The sequence below is a fragment of the Equus przewalskii genome, chromosome 17 (genome assembly GCF_037783145.1).
Source record: "Equus przewalskii isolate Varuska chromosome 17, EquPr2, whole genome shotgun sequence".
NCBI lineage: Eukaryota > Metazoa > Chordata > Mammalia > Perissodactyla > Equidae > Equus > Equus przewalskii.
In genome coordinates, this window is record NC_091847.1 from 23,257,877 (window position 1) to 23,277,821 (window position 19,945).

At 34.2% G+C, this 19,945-nt stretch overlaps 1 protein-coding gene across 4 annotated transcripts in view; it reads right to left on the reverse strand.

Annotated features, from left to right (window-relative positions):
- LRP1B (LDL receptor related protein 1B) overlaps positions 1-19,945 on the reverse strand; it is a 1,824,802-nt gene that overhangs the window by 202,700 nt on the left and 1,602,157 nt on the right. For all 4 annotated transcript variants that reach the window (XM_070581263.1, XM_070581262.1, XM_070581261.1 and 1 more), the window contains 3 exons: positions 7,136-7,324; positions 6,146-6,294; positions 848-941 (listed from right to left, as the gene is read on the reverse strand). In XM_070581263.1, the coding sequence (XP_070437364.1) occupies positions 848-941; positions 6,146-6,294; positions 7,136-7,324 (432 nt within the window). The remainder of the gene's footprint in view (positions 1-847; positions 942-6,145; positions 6,295-7,135; positions 7,325-19,945) is intronic.

Genomic DNA, 19,945 nt, shown 5'->3' on the forward strand with positions numbered 1-19,945 from the left:
TTCTACAGCAGAAAGTAGCTAGCTTTCACTAAGACAGCATGCTGTCTTTCTTTAGTGCAAGCCTAAGGATCTTGAACTCAATTGTCAAGGCCAAATCATGGCAACCATCCACTGAGATGTTGAGGGATTATTGTGATTGACTACAAGCATCTTCAACTTGACAGGACAGTATTGCAGTGACCCAGGGAGTGAACTATAAAAGGCTATCAATGAAAAGTCTGCTGATTGTCCATTACAACCAAAGTTACCAAAGATAGCTTAAAAAAAAAAAAAGCAGCATGCAATCATGCCAATGACAGTCAGATGTCAAGACATAATTGGTAGCCATTTTAAGGTAACTACTAAAAGCATACTAGATTGCCTAACAGCAAACTAATGATTTATATAGGAAAAATTTGACTTTTAAAGAATTTTCAGTATTTTAATACTGACAGAAAAGGTGAAAGATAGTATCTCTTAAAGTTAAGATTTTAGTTGTTGAGTGTTGTTCTGAAAACTTTCCCATTTTCACTATTAATTTGGTGATATATCAAGTCAAAATCATGGTGATTGTTACTCTACTGATCATTACATGAAGAATGTAGTTATTCTGCATGTAAGGAAATTTGGGAGAGAAAAAATTAACATGACTTGCTGATGATGCCATTCTAAATGTAACAGTTATCACGGACATATCCAAGACAGTGCAACAATTTTTGTTGTATTTTTGAAAATTGACATATAAAACCTTTTTATTTCAATTTTGGAAAAATATCAGAAGGTAATACTTCAGATACAGCTTCAATTTTCCAGGTTAGGATTTAAGGAGTTCTAACTTCTAAATTCCCATATTAGTCAATGTACTCACGACAGTCATCAGGTTCGTCTGATCCATCACCACAGTCGTCCACAGTGTCACATTTCCACCAGAATGGAATACATTTATCAGTTTTGCAACGAAACTTTAAAAAACAAGGGAAAAAAAGTTGAAGAACCCTACTCACATATAGTGCATATTTAAAAACTCACTGGGGTGGAGTTGCCCAGCCTGCTCTCTTGCTGCAAACGTGAACTATGGTGGTCTTACAGCACTCCACAATAGAGAAAAAATGCAAAACAAGCAGCAAAATGATCCACCAGGAAAAAAACGTTGTTCAGGAAAACCTCCTGAGATTTTCTGAGCACACACAAGCTCATACATTTACATATTGTCTGCGATTGCTTTCCCACCACAACAGTTGCATAGTCGCTACAGAGACCATGTGGCCCGCAAGTTTAAAATATTTCCTATCTGGTCCTCTATAGAAGAAGCTTGCCAAACACTGAATAGAGTTAAAAATCATCAGGAATATCAGGAAAACGTATTCAGTTGAACTAATTTAGTTAATTTGAATTAACTTAATTGAACTGCATTTTCTTAGGAATCTTGGAAAATTCCATTAACATCTCTCAGTCTCTGTTTCTTAGCTACTAAATGAGGAGTTGAAGACAATCTGGAGGATCCTTTCCAGCTCCGTCATGCTATGAACCTGTGGATTTCCTGAACATTAAATATACTGCCTTTACCACAATGAATATCTGCCCCACTTAAAAATTTAAGAATATTCTAAAGCAGTGGAGATCAATATAGTGATTTTCAGGTTTTAGAATTCTTAATAAATACACATGATCTTTTAGGATAAATAAGAGAAATTGTGATAATTAAAAAAATAAGGCGTCCATAAGTTTTTTGCTATTCTATTTTTTAAAGTAGATACAAGAAAACTGCTGTAATAAAACTTGTTCTCAAGATTATCCAAAAAACTATTCATTATTTATTATTGTGTTTTATTTGGTCTATTGTCCTTTCCATTTAAAATAGTTAAAGAAACAGTAATAAGAAAAATAATAACTGTATTATGTATAGGAAGAGAATTTTTTTAGGAAGATTAACCCTGAGCTAACTACAGCCAATCCTCCTCTTTTTGCTGAGAAAGCCTGGTCCTGAGCTAACATCCATGCCCATCTTCCTCTACTTTATATGTGGGATGCCTACCACAGTATGGCGTGCCAAGTGATGCCATGTCCACACCCGGGATCCTGGCCAGTGAATCCCAGGCCACCGAGAAGCTAAACGTGCTCACTTCACTGCTGTGCCACCTGGCTGGCCCCCCGGAAGAGAAATTTTTTAACTCTTCTCTTTTAAAATGAAGCATCAAGGTAAGGATGAACAACAGAGAAGTTAGTTGAAAATGTTGTATGGCAATATTTACTTATAGGCTATTTAGCACACAGGTGACTGGCTGCTGAAGAAAATTTTCAGGAGGTTATTATTGCACGTTATTTTTATTCAGGAAGGTGATCTGAGCTCAAATTCATCCCCTGAGCCAGAGCACTGAATTATTGTTCTTGCTAACTTCACCACTAGCCCAAGAAAGCTCAATTTATTCCTTAGTGCTCTCAAACCAAAAACTAATCCCTTTCTTCAGAACATTCAGTTCTAAGCTTACCTTCATAAAAGAGAAGAAACTAAAGAGAATCCTACTTTCCATACAGAGAGCACGTGTATCTGAAACATTTGCCATTAAAAGATTCACTTTAAACTATTAAAACTAAGTAATAGATAAAGTTTAGTAAATTTCTTCTAGCACTATCAAATTTTTTTCTTCCGTATTTTAAGAAATGCAATGAAAAGTATATATTACAACATTCATCTGGAATTGAAAATGGATAATTTTCTAAAATTCATTACTTCCCTTTTGAAACGTTTCTTTTGCAATTCCCACACGAGTGATTGAAAGAAAGATCAAGGTGGCATTTATCTTATGTTGCATGCCAGACAGATTTGTAATATAGAAAAATATAGCCTAGGTTCAATTTCCTCTAATAAAAATGGATTAGCAAGCTAAAACTTTGTTCATTTAAAATACTGTTCCTTTTTTCAAGTAAGAGAGAATTTGGTGCTAGCCTTTGCTAAACCCGTCTGGATATCACGGATTTGATTCAGGGTACAATTTCATATTTTTTAAAATAAGAGAGTAGATTTTTTTCCCCCAGTGGCAATATGGGAGGGAACAGAGCACTGTGAATCCAAGAGAAGATCTGGCTGTTGACTGATTTTCCCATATTTGCTTAGCCTGTGGTTATGTCTGTTGTGGTTTTCACAAATTGCCAGAGGAAAAATATTGCATTTATAGATAGTGACTGTCTGGGGATATAAGGCTAACTCTGGAAGCAATTGCCCTGAACATTAAACATTTCCAAGTCATTACAGTATATCAAAGTATATTAGTCAGAGGATTTCAGGTCTCCTGAGTATATTCAAAGTCTTCCCAATCAACATTTGAAAAATACCTAAAATATACATTTTTAAATTCACTAAATATTTCTGATTTAAATAAACACCAACCATTGGAATTACATATGATATGATGATTTTGCTTGCCATTTCATTTTTAATAAGCACATAAAAGGGTTTTGAGTTAAGAGAAAGCTAGGGTAAAATATATTTGCTATGTTACTTTTTATGTTAATCAAGATTTTATTCATTACCCTCAGAGGAAAATCTCTTCTATTTTGTGTCTGAGCTCCATTTTTTCATATTTATATATAGTGACTTTTTAAAAAAATTAATGCTAAATATAAACATAAAACATCCTTCATGGTAAATATTCTCCAAGACTAATATCTTCACAAAATAAATTGCAGACTGCAATTATCACCCACAAGTAGAAGCTATAAAGAAAATACCAAATACATGTCTACTAAAATGGTCACAAGGATAAAATGCAAATCTCACTACAGTGTTTAGTTGAAACAGGAAAAGTATCCACTTAAACGATAAATAAAGCCATTTTTTAATTTACTTTTTATTTCCTAATTACATTTATTTAAATCTAATATTCGAAGTGATTAGTGCTACAAGAATTAGATTTAATTTTGATTTTTATATAGATTTTCATATGTTCATTTTCAGTCCTAATAGAATTCTTATTGATTTGCCTATTTTATTTTTCTAAAAATCAATACTTTGGGGGGGATATATCATTGGTTGCAATCATTAGATGATAACAAATCAAAATCACTTAGTAAGATGAATTAAAAATGCAACAATTTTCCTCAGAATTCTTAATGGTATGATTCTGAAATACCTAGATTATTTCCTCTCTTTCAATTTCTACCTCACCAAAAATTGTGTTTCTATGAACTGACTTTTCTCCAAGATGTGTGCAGTAGATAGTTTTTTCCTCCCATTACATCAGAAAAGAATCAGAGGTAAAAAGGCTGCATAAACCATAAGACTTACAGAGACAACCACTAACGGATTGTTAGCTATTCTTCATTAACTTTTTTCTTAAAGATGAAAAAAATCAAGTGAGAGTTCTTTTTTTAGGAAATATTACTGCAAACAAAGACATCTGACCCAGAATTTGATTTTTCTGTTCTGTCTCACTATTGTTGAATATTTAAAAAATTTGTGCAAAACATATTGGAGGTATTTGAAAATTGTAAATATTTTAGTGGTGTCATCGTTGATAGCAAATTGAGAAATAATTTAATTATATGAAAAATACTTTTCTAGTTTATTTTCATTTTTCATTTAATTTATTGGATTTTTTGGCATTGAATAAACATAATTATAGGTTTTCCTATATAATAACCTAAAATGTTTTATTCCTTTTATGACTACAATACAGCTGATGTTTTACTATCTATGTCTTGCTGTTTGAGATGTTCATCTGTATTTCTAGCACCTTTCGGCTTCACTTTATTTCCAGTCGGCTATTGAGCCTCATCACACTGTAGCGGCTTAGGCAGGCATTGACTCTCTACTGTCACCTATGGCCTCAACAGAGTGACTCACGGACCGCTCTAGAGTAAGCGTCAGAGGTTATATCAGAGGAACCTGGAGATTAAGCTGAAAATCCGTCTAAACTAAATAGCACTAAGAGGAATTGTTTTTTAAAATGTTTTTTAAAAGATGTGATTTCTCCCTTAAATTTTACCCCTAGGAATAATTAGGTAGCTGACTGTATCTCTCGTAGTGACTTACATTCCAATTCTCTAAAAATAATGTAGTTTGTTTACCCAAACACTTAGGGGATTATAATTAAAACAACACGCTTTGTAAAGAAAGCAGAGATAGTGACCTGTGCTTTCAACTGGACATCAGAACCTCCTGATGGCAGCTCACACTAATTGCACACGTACTCAAGTATATTCTAGTTGCAAGGGTAATAACAACGCTTAGTATGCAGTAGGAACTTTTCTCATGTAATCTTCATAACAATGACTTGGAATATTATCATCCCCGTTTAAAAAATGAGAAAACTGAGGCTCTAAGAAGTTAAGTAACAAACCCAAGGTAATCCTGCCAATTTAAAGCAGAGTTAGGGTTATGGCCACACTCAGTCTGGCTTCAGAGTCTGTGTCCTTGAACATTACACATACTGCCTTTCTGGAAGAGGTCCAATCTTTTGCATTTGTACAATTCTTTAATATATGATACTCCTACTCACAACTTGAGAGGCATGTTGAGGTAGTATTAGCTTTTCCATTAAGTAGAAAATTTAACTTCTTGGCTATCTTTACTAAAAATAATTACATTTTGAAGAAAAAGAGGTTTCAGAGGGAGTTGTTTAGATCACACAACTTTTCATATCTAGAAAATCACTTTCCACCCAGTTCATTTTTTCCATATCACTTGCTCTGAGAAATGAGAGAGAGGTGGAGATGGTGATACAGAGCAAATTATCTAGGAAGATTTTTTCTTTGTTTGTTTAAACTGCCTTAATCTTAGCCCAATATCTTAGCCTCAACCCTATGCCTCAATCACCTTGTCATCTTGTAATATGTCAAACCTCCTTTGAGGATTCTGCTATGCACACTCATGATTTGCACCATCATTCTGTGTGGATCTGTGCAATAATGGGTTTCATTTATGTTTTTGTTTTGCTTTTCACCTCTATTTATGCTTCCTAATTCCTAAGTTCCCATTTGAACAATATTCACCTAACTGCTTTTCCCTTACTCTGTGACCCTATCTACAACGTATGGAACAATTATCGAATATAATGCCGAACAAAAAAAATGATGTTTCAAAGATGGTTTAAGTAAACAAACAAAACTCAGGCAAAACTTTTATCACCCATACATCCCGTAGAATGATTGCTAGACCTCTACTCACCTGACTGGCTGTGCAGTTGGATAGGCACGTCCTGTTATCAGCTGCGAGATAGAAGTTGGTGGGACACGCGCAGGTGTGAGTCTTTCCAGGGGCTAAAAGGCACAGATGACTGCAGCCTCCATTGTTTATCATGCAGAGATGTTTGGAGACTACAGATGAGAAAGAAATAACAACAAAACAGGATAATCAAGCCCAATAATATAATATGGGATTACCGATGGGACATTTAAGCTTCATAACTTGTATTTGAATACAGCTTTGTTATCAAGAACTCACCAATATTATAAACATAATATTCTTTTGCTACAAATTCTACTTATTGTCCAATGGCATTTATTTTAATATTAAATAATTTTAAAGATGTGGTTCCATAAAAACAAGCACTTTGTAGAAAAAATTGTCTATCATAAAAATAAACAGACTAGAAGCATTTGGATAAAGACATACATATGTTTAGAAATATAAATGTAAAATAAAACAATGATCTACAACTAAGAATGCAATGGCTTTGTTTTCTACACCAAATATGTGTTTTAGGCAAAATAATCAAAGATTTCTTCCATAGGGCCTGATAGAATTCCTAATAGACATATGCTTAAGTAAACTTGATATAGTCTTCATTTTTAGAGTCCTAGAGCTACTTAAATATAATTCCTTTCATCCAGTATTCCAGAAACTAAGGCTCCTAAACTATTTTGTAAATAATCTCAAGAATGCAGTCTCCACTTCTCCAACTATGTTTTATTATCATTTCAGCTTAACATGATTTCAACAAACCAACAATTCTTTGTACTATTATTGAACTTGTAATCATATCCCTTAATAGCAATACTTGATATCAACTCAATTCATTCCATACAATTATGCTAAATAATGAAATCTGGTAATCTTTCTCAAACATAAAATTACACTTAACCTTGGAGGAAACAAAAATGGAATGTTACTAAAAGATGTTGATGCATTTATGGAAATCATGGAAAGAATAATTACCATCAGGTTGTCTATAAGAATGATACACCTGGATATCTGTGATGGCATGCCATGAGTTAATCAGTGAGAGTCTGTCTGCTCCCGAGGTTTTATGGGCACGGCTGAGTGACTTGGTTTTCCCATCAGTCCAGTAGATGTAGTCTTCAAACAATGTTAGTGCAATCACCCCTGGAATGTCTTGATTAGGGACTGTAATAGGAGATGGTAAGATTAATGTTCAGTCTTGGAAGACTGCCAGTTAAAATATTCAATACTACATGGGCTGACAGATACAACTGCTACAGAACCTCATGTGAATAATTGTTGTGACAACCTGTCAGGCCAGCAAAGTTCTTTATTACCAGTTAAGAGAATGCAGAATCTGGCGCAGGAGTTTGCTTTGCTCAGATTTAGCTTGGTTCAACCACTGGGAAGAAAATGAATGCAATCCTTTTCACGAGTAATGGATGCTTTACCAGAAACAAATAACATCCAACATTTTAAAAGTTATATATATATATATATTCCATCCAGTTGTTCCTAACTTAAATCCTTAAATCTACAGGTCATTGTACTGCTTTCTCCCTCTTTTAAATTAATTAAATTAAATATTCAGGATGAAATATCTATCTACCTGGAGATAGAGTGACTGCAAGACTACTATAAACCATTTTAGTCACTGAGATTTTATGAGTATTTTAGCTGGGATAGGGATGAAGGAAAATAAGTGTGACAGATAACAATGTATTATGCAGATTTAACAGTCATCAAACTGTTTAGTTGCAGATTAAAATTGTTTTATAATTATACCTTCATTATAAGGCTGGGTTTAAATGCAAATAATAGATTGAGCATCACAAATGTGAATTTTTCATTCAAGAGATTCCAGGGTCCTATCAAGAAGACACACTAAATTTGTTTGGTTGTTTGGGATCAAATAATTTTAAACCGTCTAGAGTTTTCTTCAATTTTTTTTTAAAAAGCAATAAAGAAAATGGAAATTCCCTAATTTGTGCAAACATTCTGGCCTATTTCTCAGTTTTAATTTTTGGATCTACTTTTAGAAATTTTGAGAAAATGTTCATTAATGAAAAAAAGGTACTGTAAGTCCAGCAATATGTACTCTTTTATAAATTAGATTTTAATGACTGAGAATTGTTTGGCGTATTCCTCATTTAGTATAACCGAAAAACTACCAAAACTTCAAATATGATTCACTCTTACTAGAGAAGTTTACAGCCTTATTTTTAAAATTCTGGGTATGGGGCCGGCTGGGTAGTGTAGCAGTTAGATGCGCACATTCTGCTTCAGCGGCCCGGGGTTCACCAGTTCGAATCCCAGGTGCAGACATGGCACTTCTTGTCAAGCCATGCTGTGGTAGGCATCCAGAATATAAAGCAGAGGAAGATGGGCATGGATGTGAGCTCAGGGCTAATCTTCCTCAAGTAAATAAATAAATAAAATGCTGGGTAAATTTATATTGTAAACTAGAAGCAGAAATTTTGTATCTGTTGATTTGTTATTTTTATTCAAAAGAGTCAAATGTGATCAGAGAATTCACTATGACTCAGAGAAAACAGAAATAAAAGAAATAAAATGAGACTCTTCCAAATAGGTGACCCTTTAAGCAGTTGACTACTATTAAGGTACCGTCTAGCCAGAAATCCATCTCCAAACAGTTACTATGCATACGAAGGATGCAAAAATCAAGAAAAATCCAGATGTGCACTCTTTTGATACAAGTACTCACAACTGAATTATCTGTGTACTTCTGTAGAGATGGAGCCCATCGCTAAAATGATAAGTGGAATTGGATAGAAAGATGAAAAGGACACTTTACCAGAATGAATTGTGTCTGAGTTGTTTGTACAAACTATTCCCTTTCTTCCCTTTGGCTGTATAAATTCATTCCAGAAAGGTAAAACAAATGTGGCAAAATGTTAACAATTGGATGAATAGTAGTGATGAGTGATCATTATAACAATCTTTTAACATATGTGCACGTTTGGAAATTTTCAAAATAAAATAAAAATTTTTCAGAAAAAGTTGATGGCATCAGAAACATTCAATTCAGACTTCCTTAGATACAAAGAAGTAACTACATCATTAAATACGGACTAAAAGAATTAATCACTTAAAAAAACTCAGTCCACCAGAGATTCAATTAACTTCTGTACAAAAAGAGAAGTTTTTGTAAGAATTTGCCTATTAGCATCTCAAAAGTAGAATAGCCTTTTTAGCTATTCAATAAGTAACTACAGCTGACATTTATTAAGCACTTCAGTGCAAGGAACTAGGCCAGTGGTTCTCAACGGGTTGGGGAGGCAATTCTGGCCCCACAACAAAGAATTATCAGGCCCAAGAATCAAAAGTTCTGAGGCTCAGAATCCCTGCAGTAGGATCTCCACTTTGTACACCTTACTTCATTTCATAACCACAACTCTATTGTGTGATAGTAAACCTCACTTTGCAGATGAGAAAGCTAAGATCTGCAAAACGTGGCCAAAGAAGGGAGTGAAAAAACTAGTAAATGAAGATACTGGTATTTGAATCTAAATCAGATTCTCTGGGTCCAGAGTTCTTTGCCACTTTACCTTCTAGCACTCTCTTTATGGATTGAACTCTATTCCTCCAAAATTCATGTTGAAGCCCTAGCCCCCGGTATGACTGTATTTGGAGACAGGTCCTTTAAAGAGGTAACTAAGGTTAAATGAGGTCAAAAGACTGGGGCCCAATAGGACTGGTGTCCTTATGAGAAAGAGAGACACCAAGGGCGTGCACATACAGGAAAGAGTCACATGAGGACACAGCAAGAAGACGGCCATCTACAAAGCCAACGGAAGAAGCCTCAGGAGAAACCAAACCTGCCAACACCTTGATCTTGGACTTCTAGCCTCCAGAACTGTGAGAAAATAAATTTCTGTTGTTTAAACCTCCTAGTTTGTGGTGCTTTGTTATGGAAGCCCTAGAAAACTAATACGAGTATATAAAGCAATGGGACTAATTTCATAAGCTCCATGTGAAAGTCAGGTTATTTAATTAATTGACAGCAATTACACTGTTTATGACTTTTGGACCTGGGGCAATTTAAGTACTGGACAAATTTACTACATCTAAGCTTGTAGTGAATCAACTGTGAGAAACCCTATGTTATCAGAAAATATAAACATATGGAGATCAGAAAGATGAACACTTATTTAAGAAGAAGGATGGCACATGGCTGAATGTACAGAGCATGCAGAAATGTCAGGTCAAAGTGAAGAAAATTAGTTCATTTGCCCAAAATGACCGTCTGTTTCATTCAATTCTTTGTTTGATATTGGCAATGAAGAACAGGACTATCACCAATAGCTTTATAAGCCCACTGCAGGCCTTCTCATTCGACAAACATGTTTATTTCTCAAACAGCATCAAACACAACCACTAGAGTATTCCTTCTTGAAAAACCAAACAAACCAAGTAAAAATACCATCTTGAGTTAATAGTAGAAATTTTAGTTGCACACATCTAACACTATACTGGCTCCAAAAAACTACTCTCTAAGAGATGTTGACAAGTTCTCTTAATACCACAGCCAATGTTGAAAATCACACCAAACAAAAGAAAGCAAAACAAGCAAACGAAATCTTTACATATTGCCTTTTTAGGGGTTCAGCTCATAACTTGGCGGTATGCCTCATTTCCTCTTTAGGACCTAAATCTCTTCACAAGAGTTATTTGACTATCTACTTAAGCTTCTGTGAAAAAAATGCTATATATTAACTGCTAAATGATAAGTATAAATAAATGAATGCTGTGTTTGTTGTGCCATCAACATTTGAAGAGTTCAACTCGCATTGAGAATAAACAATATGTTCCCAGTCAAAGCATCATATATTTGGTACAAGAAACTTTCCTGATTCAGAATAAGAAAAAGAAGATTGTTCATTATTTGCTGTTTCTTTATTTACTTATTTCTACCTTACAGATATATAAGTATACATATATACACATGCATGCATGTATTAGGTATGTATTTACATATCCATAATATATATTATATATAATTACAGATATATAAAGATCTATTTTAAAATATATATCATAATATATTATTATATATTACATAAGTATAATAATAATTATTAGTTATAATATAATTACATAATATATAATATATAGTACATATATACTATATAAATATATAATATATATATTATATATATATATAAACAGCAACAAGAATATGATGGTATGAGAGGAACATTTAACAAACTCTTACTAAATATGGAGATGCTGTTCAGTTTATGGAAACAATAGTAAATGTTTTCTCTAAATGATAATAGCTATCCTTTATAAGGGAAAAACCATGTGACCACTTGTACATAAGACTGCCTTCGCTTACTTAAAAGAGAAATGTGAAAAATAAATTTAAGGAATCTCATTTGTAGGTATTCAGTAGAAACACAAAAAAAGACAGAAAAAAACAGGTCTGTCATATGGGCTGCAGTTTAACAGGTACTTATTATACATTTAAAACCTATTTTAAAGCTGTTTCCTGTAGATAGGTCTCTAGTCTGTGTAACAGCATTATCTATTGTACTGTTTCCAGCATTCCACTCAAGCCCTAGGCTCCTAATTTTTCTTTCATAGACTGTATCTATCAGAAGAAAGGAGTTGATATTTTGCAAAAAATAAAGCAAAGGAATACTCCTTTGTGGAGTTTTTCCCTTTTAGTGAAGTCGGATGCTATCCTACTAAGGTTCCTAGTAATTATGGTAAACAGAAAAGGTGGAAATCCAGAATAAGATTTTGGCTTAACTGTTGCCTCACAGCTAGAGATACTCCATTACAATGCCCTTGATTATTCATGTTTTAGATAGTATTTATCATGCTAAACAAGTATATTCCTGGGTAATACCATTCTAATTTTATATTGAAGATTAATGTAGTTTTTGACTTAAGAACAAAATGCACCAATAACATAGTACTCATCTTTCATTGAGTTAAAATCTCATGGTTGGTGTTTTGGGTAGGATATAACATTGGATAATGGCAGATTCAACATGACATTGCCCATTGGGCTAGTACTTAAAGAGAAATTTCACTATTGATGCTCAATTTTTTTCCTTATTTCTCCTCTTAGATTTACTTTTAGGATCTAAATGTTATTTTAAGATATCACATTATATGCAGCAATCCTTATAATTTATTATTTAAAAATTACTATAAAGGCTTTAGTAATATTTTCAAAAGTAAAACAAAGGTCATAGAATGGAACACCAAATTTGGCAGTTACTTTTATGAAGGAATCCAGATTACAGAGTAATTTGAGTATTGAGTTTTTTTCTTTGGTTATAAAGAATTTATGTATCGTTTGGAAGGAAATACCTGAATGATCCATTAAGGTCAACCCAGCCCTCGAACTAGGACTGACTAGGTTTGGAAACTTAACCTTCTACAACTTTAAAGTTAACAAGCATATAATATAAAACATTAAATCCTCTCTTTTTCTTTTTAATATATTTTAAGACTCTCCCGTTTTTCTTATTCTTGATGCCATTACCCAAAGGAAAGTTTCACATTCGCTCACATCTGAAATATTGCAGAACTATTCTAACTTTTCTCATTGTTATTAACCTTTTCCAATCTCTTTTGTATCAGTCAAGTTTCCTGCTGTAAACAGAGAACACAGTTTTAAACGATAACTGAAAAGAACCTGATAGAAGGCAGTCTTATGTGCAAGTGGTCATATTATTTTTCTGTTAATTTTTTGCAGAGGTGTGGGCATGGCTAAAGAGCCAATGATGGCTTGTTTTCTCTTAGGTCTGTTACCAGAACCTGGTGAAAACTGAAGAAAAGAGAAAAGAGCAACCCAGGAAGAGCAGTGGCCATTTGGTAGAGGAACTCAGCCACTGCTAAACCACTATGATTGGGTAGGGAGGAAAAGGGGATGATTAGACACTCTGACTACTTCCTTTGTCCACATCTAACCTCCTGCCAATGCTTCCCATGGATTAAACCCAATTTGAGGCAAGAAAGTGAAAGAGCACGGATGGTACAGTCCGTAGAAGTCAGCCTTTTAACAAAGACTGAGTCAGGATAACTAGAACGCCTTCCAGTTAATATTTCCAATATTTTTCTTTCATCTCACATATCTGTTCCCTGATCAAAAGCCATCAATGACACCCATCCCCTAGGCAGTATGGTGCAAACTATTTAGCCTGACTAAAACATCTGTTTTCAAAAGGGAGGATCAGGATGCTCACTAATCCTCTCTTCTGAGAGACCCTGATACTAACAATTTTCCCTGATATCTTTCTAGAAGAATAATGTACAACAAGACAGGTAGAGAAGGCAGGGCATGAATTAAAGGAGTAGAGCATGAAAAACAAAAAGGAAGAAATGACACAAAGAAAAACAATTACCATTGACAAAATGAGGTGAGATTAAACAAAGGCTACCAAGAGAGTGTAGGCTGGTAAACAGATCATACAAGTAGACGATGGAAGAAAGTGGTTTAAGATGCCAAAGGAAGTAGAAGATTCATGACTGTGGTCAGTGGGTGGGTGGATAATGGTTTCTAGTTTACCAAGAACAACGGAGAAGAGTGGGTGGGTGGGAAAATGGCCACAGTAAACTAATTTCCAGAGAATGACTGCTGAGCCAGTAGCTTTAGTTACAAACGCCCTGTCAAAAAAGAGTGTGCTTTATGTAACCTTAGGGCCCAGGATGTTCCTTCTTTGTCAGTAATTATGTATACCCTTCAGTGTTACTGTTTGCAAAATCTTTTTATTTAAAGTAATTATTTACTCAGAACCCTCTACAACAGGCTACAAAATGTTGCATTGAACATTTCCCTCCATGAACATTTTTCCTGCCTACTCTTTAGTAACAATTCTGCTTAATGGTCTCAGTACTCAAAAACACTTCAGGCAAATGGATCCAAAATCCATTGTTCAAAATGAATAAAAGCATTAAGAAATGGCAGGAACACTAAGGATAGCCAACATTTTCAAATATTATGATAGAATGTCCAAAATTTATTATTTCCCATAAAAATACCATGATATTTCAAAAAGTTTATCCATCAATGGGACCTTGAAGAGGAGGAAAAATAAAGTTCTTCCATTCAGCATGGGTCATAGTCCAGAGCAGATATGAGCTGATGCTACTGGGAGTCTATTATTTGAGGCTGCCTCTTTTGAATACTGACACTGATCAAATGCCCAAAAACAGTTATGTGTCCCTCCATAATGCAGTAGTTTATTGGGACAATTAAATGTATAACTTTTTGAAATGAATGTAATGTACGATGGCAAAATATAGAAATTATTTAGAGCCATTCTTTAGATTAAAGCCATTGTCAAGAGGTTGAAGGCATCATTTGTTTAATCTTTTCTAGTATTTCTTGCCTCCTCTTCTCCACTTTGTCACCTCAAATAATACGTGCTCTCTATATAGATCAGGAATATTCAGTTTGATACAATTCAATCCTTTCCCCTTTCTCATCTACACATTTTTAAATTATTCACAATAGAAGGTCAAATATGACCATTTTAATATTTAACATCTAAAAAGAGTATTCCTGTTAATAAATGGGAGGGTTTGTAAAGCAGGAAAATTATAGTACATTAATTTTGAAAACTAGACTGTGCCTATAAATATTTTCTCTCGATGATGACACAGCTCTCCAATCTCTGAAATAAGCAAAGCAACACTGCTTCATGCCCTTGGTAAAGATACATTCCTGTTGCTTTGAAACTTTCTGGGCCTTTCTGCTCGTGATAAAAACCTTCACAGACACTTGGAGATGTGTTTTCAGAGCTGACCATCAGAACTAAACATAAGAGTTACAATAATCCACATACATAAGCATTAGGAGTGTGCTTGTCAGAGAGTCCTAAAGAAAGCCAAAGCCTTTGAAAAGCACTTTGCCTTTGGGATAGGCATCAGGTAGAGCCATTCACATGAATTTATGTCTGGTCTTCCCACATTCCTACAATTATAAACATGCTTCTAGAATAAAAACAGAGAAGAGTGTAACATATTGCAAGCATTTTCAAATGTATTCTAGGTGGTCCCAGGAAAAAGCAGGGGTAAGGGAGGAAATTGATAGGACAGTCCTCCTCTGCCCCAGTTCCAACCTCTGCCAATTCTTTCAAGAAGTGCTGGAAAATCATGATTGATTAGAAGTCCTATTCGATGGATAAGGACACAGAACTATAGCACTGCAAAGCAACTTGCCTAAATTAGAGGGTAACCTGAATCAAAGACAAATCTACTGATCCCCAATATCCTACTGTGTCATATTTTGGATGGGTAAGGTTGTTGAAAGTGGGTGAAAACTCATAGTAAGGAAAAACAAAATTTTTCTATTTAAAAACATATGTGAAACATATGTGACATTTGCAATATAACAATCTATTTAAACATATACAAAATTTAATGTAACATATCCTATTCAAGAAATAAAACTGAAAGACATGATTGACATTGAAATTCTAAGACTCTTTAGAAATGACAGTTAATTTCAATTTATTTTACTGGTTCAGGAACATTTCTATTGTAACTGAATTGTATTTTGCTCCCTTCCATTAACTTTTATTGTATTGTAAACAGCAGCACATCAACACCGTTGTCATAAAATAGCCTGTGAAGTCTACTGTTCGTAATGGACTGTGAATGATAGGGATTTTTTTTTTCAAAAGTACTAAAATGCAATATCTTACCAAGAAAGAAAGACTTTACTTCAATTTAAAAAAGAAAGAGAGAAAGAAACACTCTAGAATATTGTAAAATTGGAGGGTGTTGTTATTAACTTTCCTCCCTTTATTTGGTGGCCTTCAGCGGATATTTAAATTTTCTAAAAACTCAATGCAACAGCTATTGAGTTTTAGGATAGACGAGCACAAAATACTCCCTTTGTCTTTTTCAGTGTGTTTTTCCCCTCAGCACAAAACCGTTTAAATATATTTTATGCTATTTCCCCAGTAGCATGCTGAGATCTGGATTTCTTTTCCAACATTAATTAGACAATTACTGCATGGGTTATGATTTGGATTTTTAAATCCAAACACAGAATTGCCTTGTCATCACACAACCTAGATTCACAGAGCAATAAACAAACAACAGAGTTGGACTACAATATTGACACTTCAGTCTGAGGATCTTCAGGTCTAGGAGTACAGAAACAAATGACGAGCTGTAGTCAACATAATTGCATGAAATTTTAAACAATTGTTCCACAAAATAAAAGACTGTTCAGTGATAAACTATAGTTTAGAATCACAGCCAATGGTTACTCCTCAGAAAAATTAGCAGTTACGAGCGTATATCTTTTCCAGTGTGCTGGATAAAATATGTACATGACCAATGATTTAACACAAGGTTAAATCATTCAATGATACAAAGAATATTCTGGAAAAAAATTACTAGAACAAATAAATTTTAACACTCAAGGTCAAATATACCTTTTGTTTTCGTTGTTCAGACAGTATTTTCAGTCTTTTTGTCAAGAAACTAACTATGCCTCTAAGATATCTCAAGTTCAATGGCACAACTAACAGAAAATGAGAAAAACTACATCTGAATTTATGTACTTTAATACAAGCAGTCATAATGAAATTGTGGCCTAAATAGAATTTTCTGGTATTTAATTTTCTTTTCATTAAATGGAAAATAGAATCTCTAAGTCAAGGTAGATGTGCAAAGTGATTGCTGAAATTTTTCTCAGGAGATACTTGTAACCTATTTTATAGACATTCCATTCAGAGAAGCTTGTACTTTTTGGAATGCATAAAATTAATGACAAAAGATTTTTACTGTGGTCGAATTTCAGAAATTCTGTGACATGAATTTCCAAATAAGATTTAAAAGTTTCCCCACAGGCAGGAGATGTAGTTAGTTTGGAAACAGCAAATTGTAACATCAAACTGTCCCACTAACGCAGGTTATACATTTCAAGCAACATTATTGCTCTCTTCACTCCCCCAAACAAACAAACACAAAACATATTTGCATTTAACAAGATAGATGCTTTCTTTTACAGTAATTATGTTCTGATGGTTTAAGTTTTTGTTTCTCATATTTTTGCGATTTATCTATGTCCACTATTTAAATCAATCTGAAGAAATTTAGATATGAATATACCTTTATTTGTCTAAGTGTGCATTTATGCAGTAACTCTTGCTAGTAGAACCTATAACAATCAGGCAACAAATCTTCTATCAATTATCTGTTCAAAAACAAGGAGGCGGTGTAGAGAATGGAAAGAAAGCAGGCTTTGGAAAGACATCAGGATTCAAATTCTGATTTTCTCAGTTTCTACCTATTTGACTTTGGACAAATTACTTAACCTCTTTAAACCTATTTTATTGCTGCAAAATGGCTTTAGTGGCACTTACTGCATAGTTGTTTACTGATGGGCTGACTAAAAGAGCATGTATTGCATCAAGCACAGTTTCTTGAACACAGTAGGCTTCTAATAAAGCTATGAATTTATAAGAGGATGATTCCAGTTCTTGGCACCCCAGTAGTAGGCTAAGAAAATTTCCATTGAAAGCCAAAAACAATTAAATGAAATGGTATGTGCAAAACGTCTACTACAATGTAATGCTCAAGCACGTGTGTTAACTCTCTTACTGAATTGATCAGTTCACAAGGGTTCAACTTTAACAGAAGTTAATAACTTTTGCGATAATACTTGGAGACCTGAGAATTGAATTGACAATGTGAGATTTTCATCAAGGCTGAGTGAGGAAGCATTTGTGTATTACAGATTTCCAATCTCTCTCACGCTTAAAATGGAGAAGAACCTGAAGTCAAAACTTTGAGATTTGCTACAGATTCTGAAAGGGTTGTGTGGTTCACCTAACTGGAGGCTTAGAATTTTAGTTCTGGAATTCAGTCATTTTTCTTCCAACACCCTTATTTTTATAGATGAGGCAACTGAGACCGAGGGAAGTCATCTACCCTTTTCAGGGTGAGAAAGCTGAGGGGCAGTAGATCTCACCCCAACTAACCCTCATCCTTAGGTTCCCTAAGTTCTTTTAAAATCAGAAGGGTTCGCTTTCTCCAGTCTGAGGAGACTCTTTCACCTAAAGATCTGTATTCCAGCATTTTACTTCTTATCCAAAATCAAAGCCTAAAATTCTCTGAGAAGCTTGTGACTTGGGAGTGGTAAGGAATCTGTCCCAAATATACAAACCTACAAGAAGGATATTATTATTTAGAATCACTGTGTTCTTGTATAAAGACATATAAATTTAAAAACTGAACATATCAGCCTAGAGAACACTCTGAAATTGCCAAGTTTCTCATTGGACATATTTTATATCTCAAGAGAAAGTAGGCAGAGAGAGATTCACTCATTTGCAATCTTTCTTCCAGGTAAATTGTCAGGTGTTCTGAAATGTTGTAGGGAAAGAAACAATAGGGAGTGTTTAGTCACATCCTTAGAATTCCTTTTATGTTGACTCTTTTGTTAAAATTAATATACCTCTCATCAAAACAAAGCTTTCCAAGAAGAATCTCTATGCTATCCTTAGTTTGGTATTTTTTAATTCTTTGAAAAATGTACAAATATATGTGAAGTTAGGAAGTCATCAGAACTGTGAGCTCTTTTCCCCTAAGTGGATAATAATATAAATCATTCACTTAATATTTGTAACTTGATCCTCAATATTTCTGCTATTTTAAGCTTACAGATCTCTCCTATTTATTCTGCTAAATAACTATCGAATGTAACACTTTATCCCCATTCCCAGAGCTATAATCATTTCAAGCATTTTCTCCTAAAATATTTTAACAGACTCTAAATTGGTTGCCCTTCCAGGGTCTTTCATTTTCCATGCTGTTGTCAAATCTAATAATAGCACTCTATCACCTAAATGCCATCAATGGCTCCCTGCGACCTAAGGGATAAATTCCAAATTACTGAGCATACAATGCCTGTCACAGTCTGGCCCCAATTTGCCCTTGTTTATCTAGTGTCATTATCTCCTTCCTATATGACTTCAAGTCATAGGAAAACTGTGTGAACCCCACGCTGTTTCAAGACTTGATTATATTTTTGCACATGCTGTTCCCTTTATGTGAAGAATCATTCCTATATTGCCCCATATGGAGAGCTTACACTACATCCATCAGACTTCTCAAAGAACCCCTCACTTCAGCAAAGGCTTTCCTACTCTAACCTGCATTTCCATAGTATTTTGTATATACCTCTAACCCCAATCTAATTTATGCCTTTACCTGCACATCAGTTTTTCCACAGTAAACTGTAAGTGCTTGAAAGACAGGAAATTACTCATCTTTGTAACTCCAAGGCCTAGCATAATGCATGGCACAGAAAGAGACATCAGTAAATGTTTTTTGAATGAGTAAATGAATGAATGAATAAATGGGCAGATCTAAAGGGAAGAAATCAGAGAAATTAAAAAAATGAACCAATGAAAGTTTGACTTAAACTGACTCAGTTATTCAGTAGTATGCATAATATTCTATGGCGTTATTATTATTATATTATACCATATTATTATATAATTACTGGAGTAAAAGCCAGTAGAATGATAGAGAGAGGCTTTAGGGAGAAGTTCATGTGACTAAGATTGTACATAAATGTTCCTAAGCTAGCAAATTGACTAATTTTTTTTTTTTTTAATTTAGCAATGTAGTATTTGGATTTTGTAGGAAGGTGTGATGGGGTACAGGAGGTAGCAGAAAAAAATAGATGGAAATTCTCAAGGAAATTGCAAGTCATATGTACCTGGAAGGCAATCTGATCTATTGTTTAGGGCACATAATTCAGAACCTTTAGAAGTTCTTGGGCTGGACAATGATAATAAAATA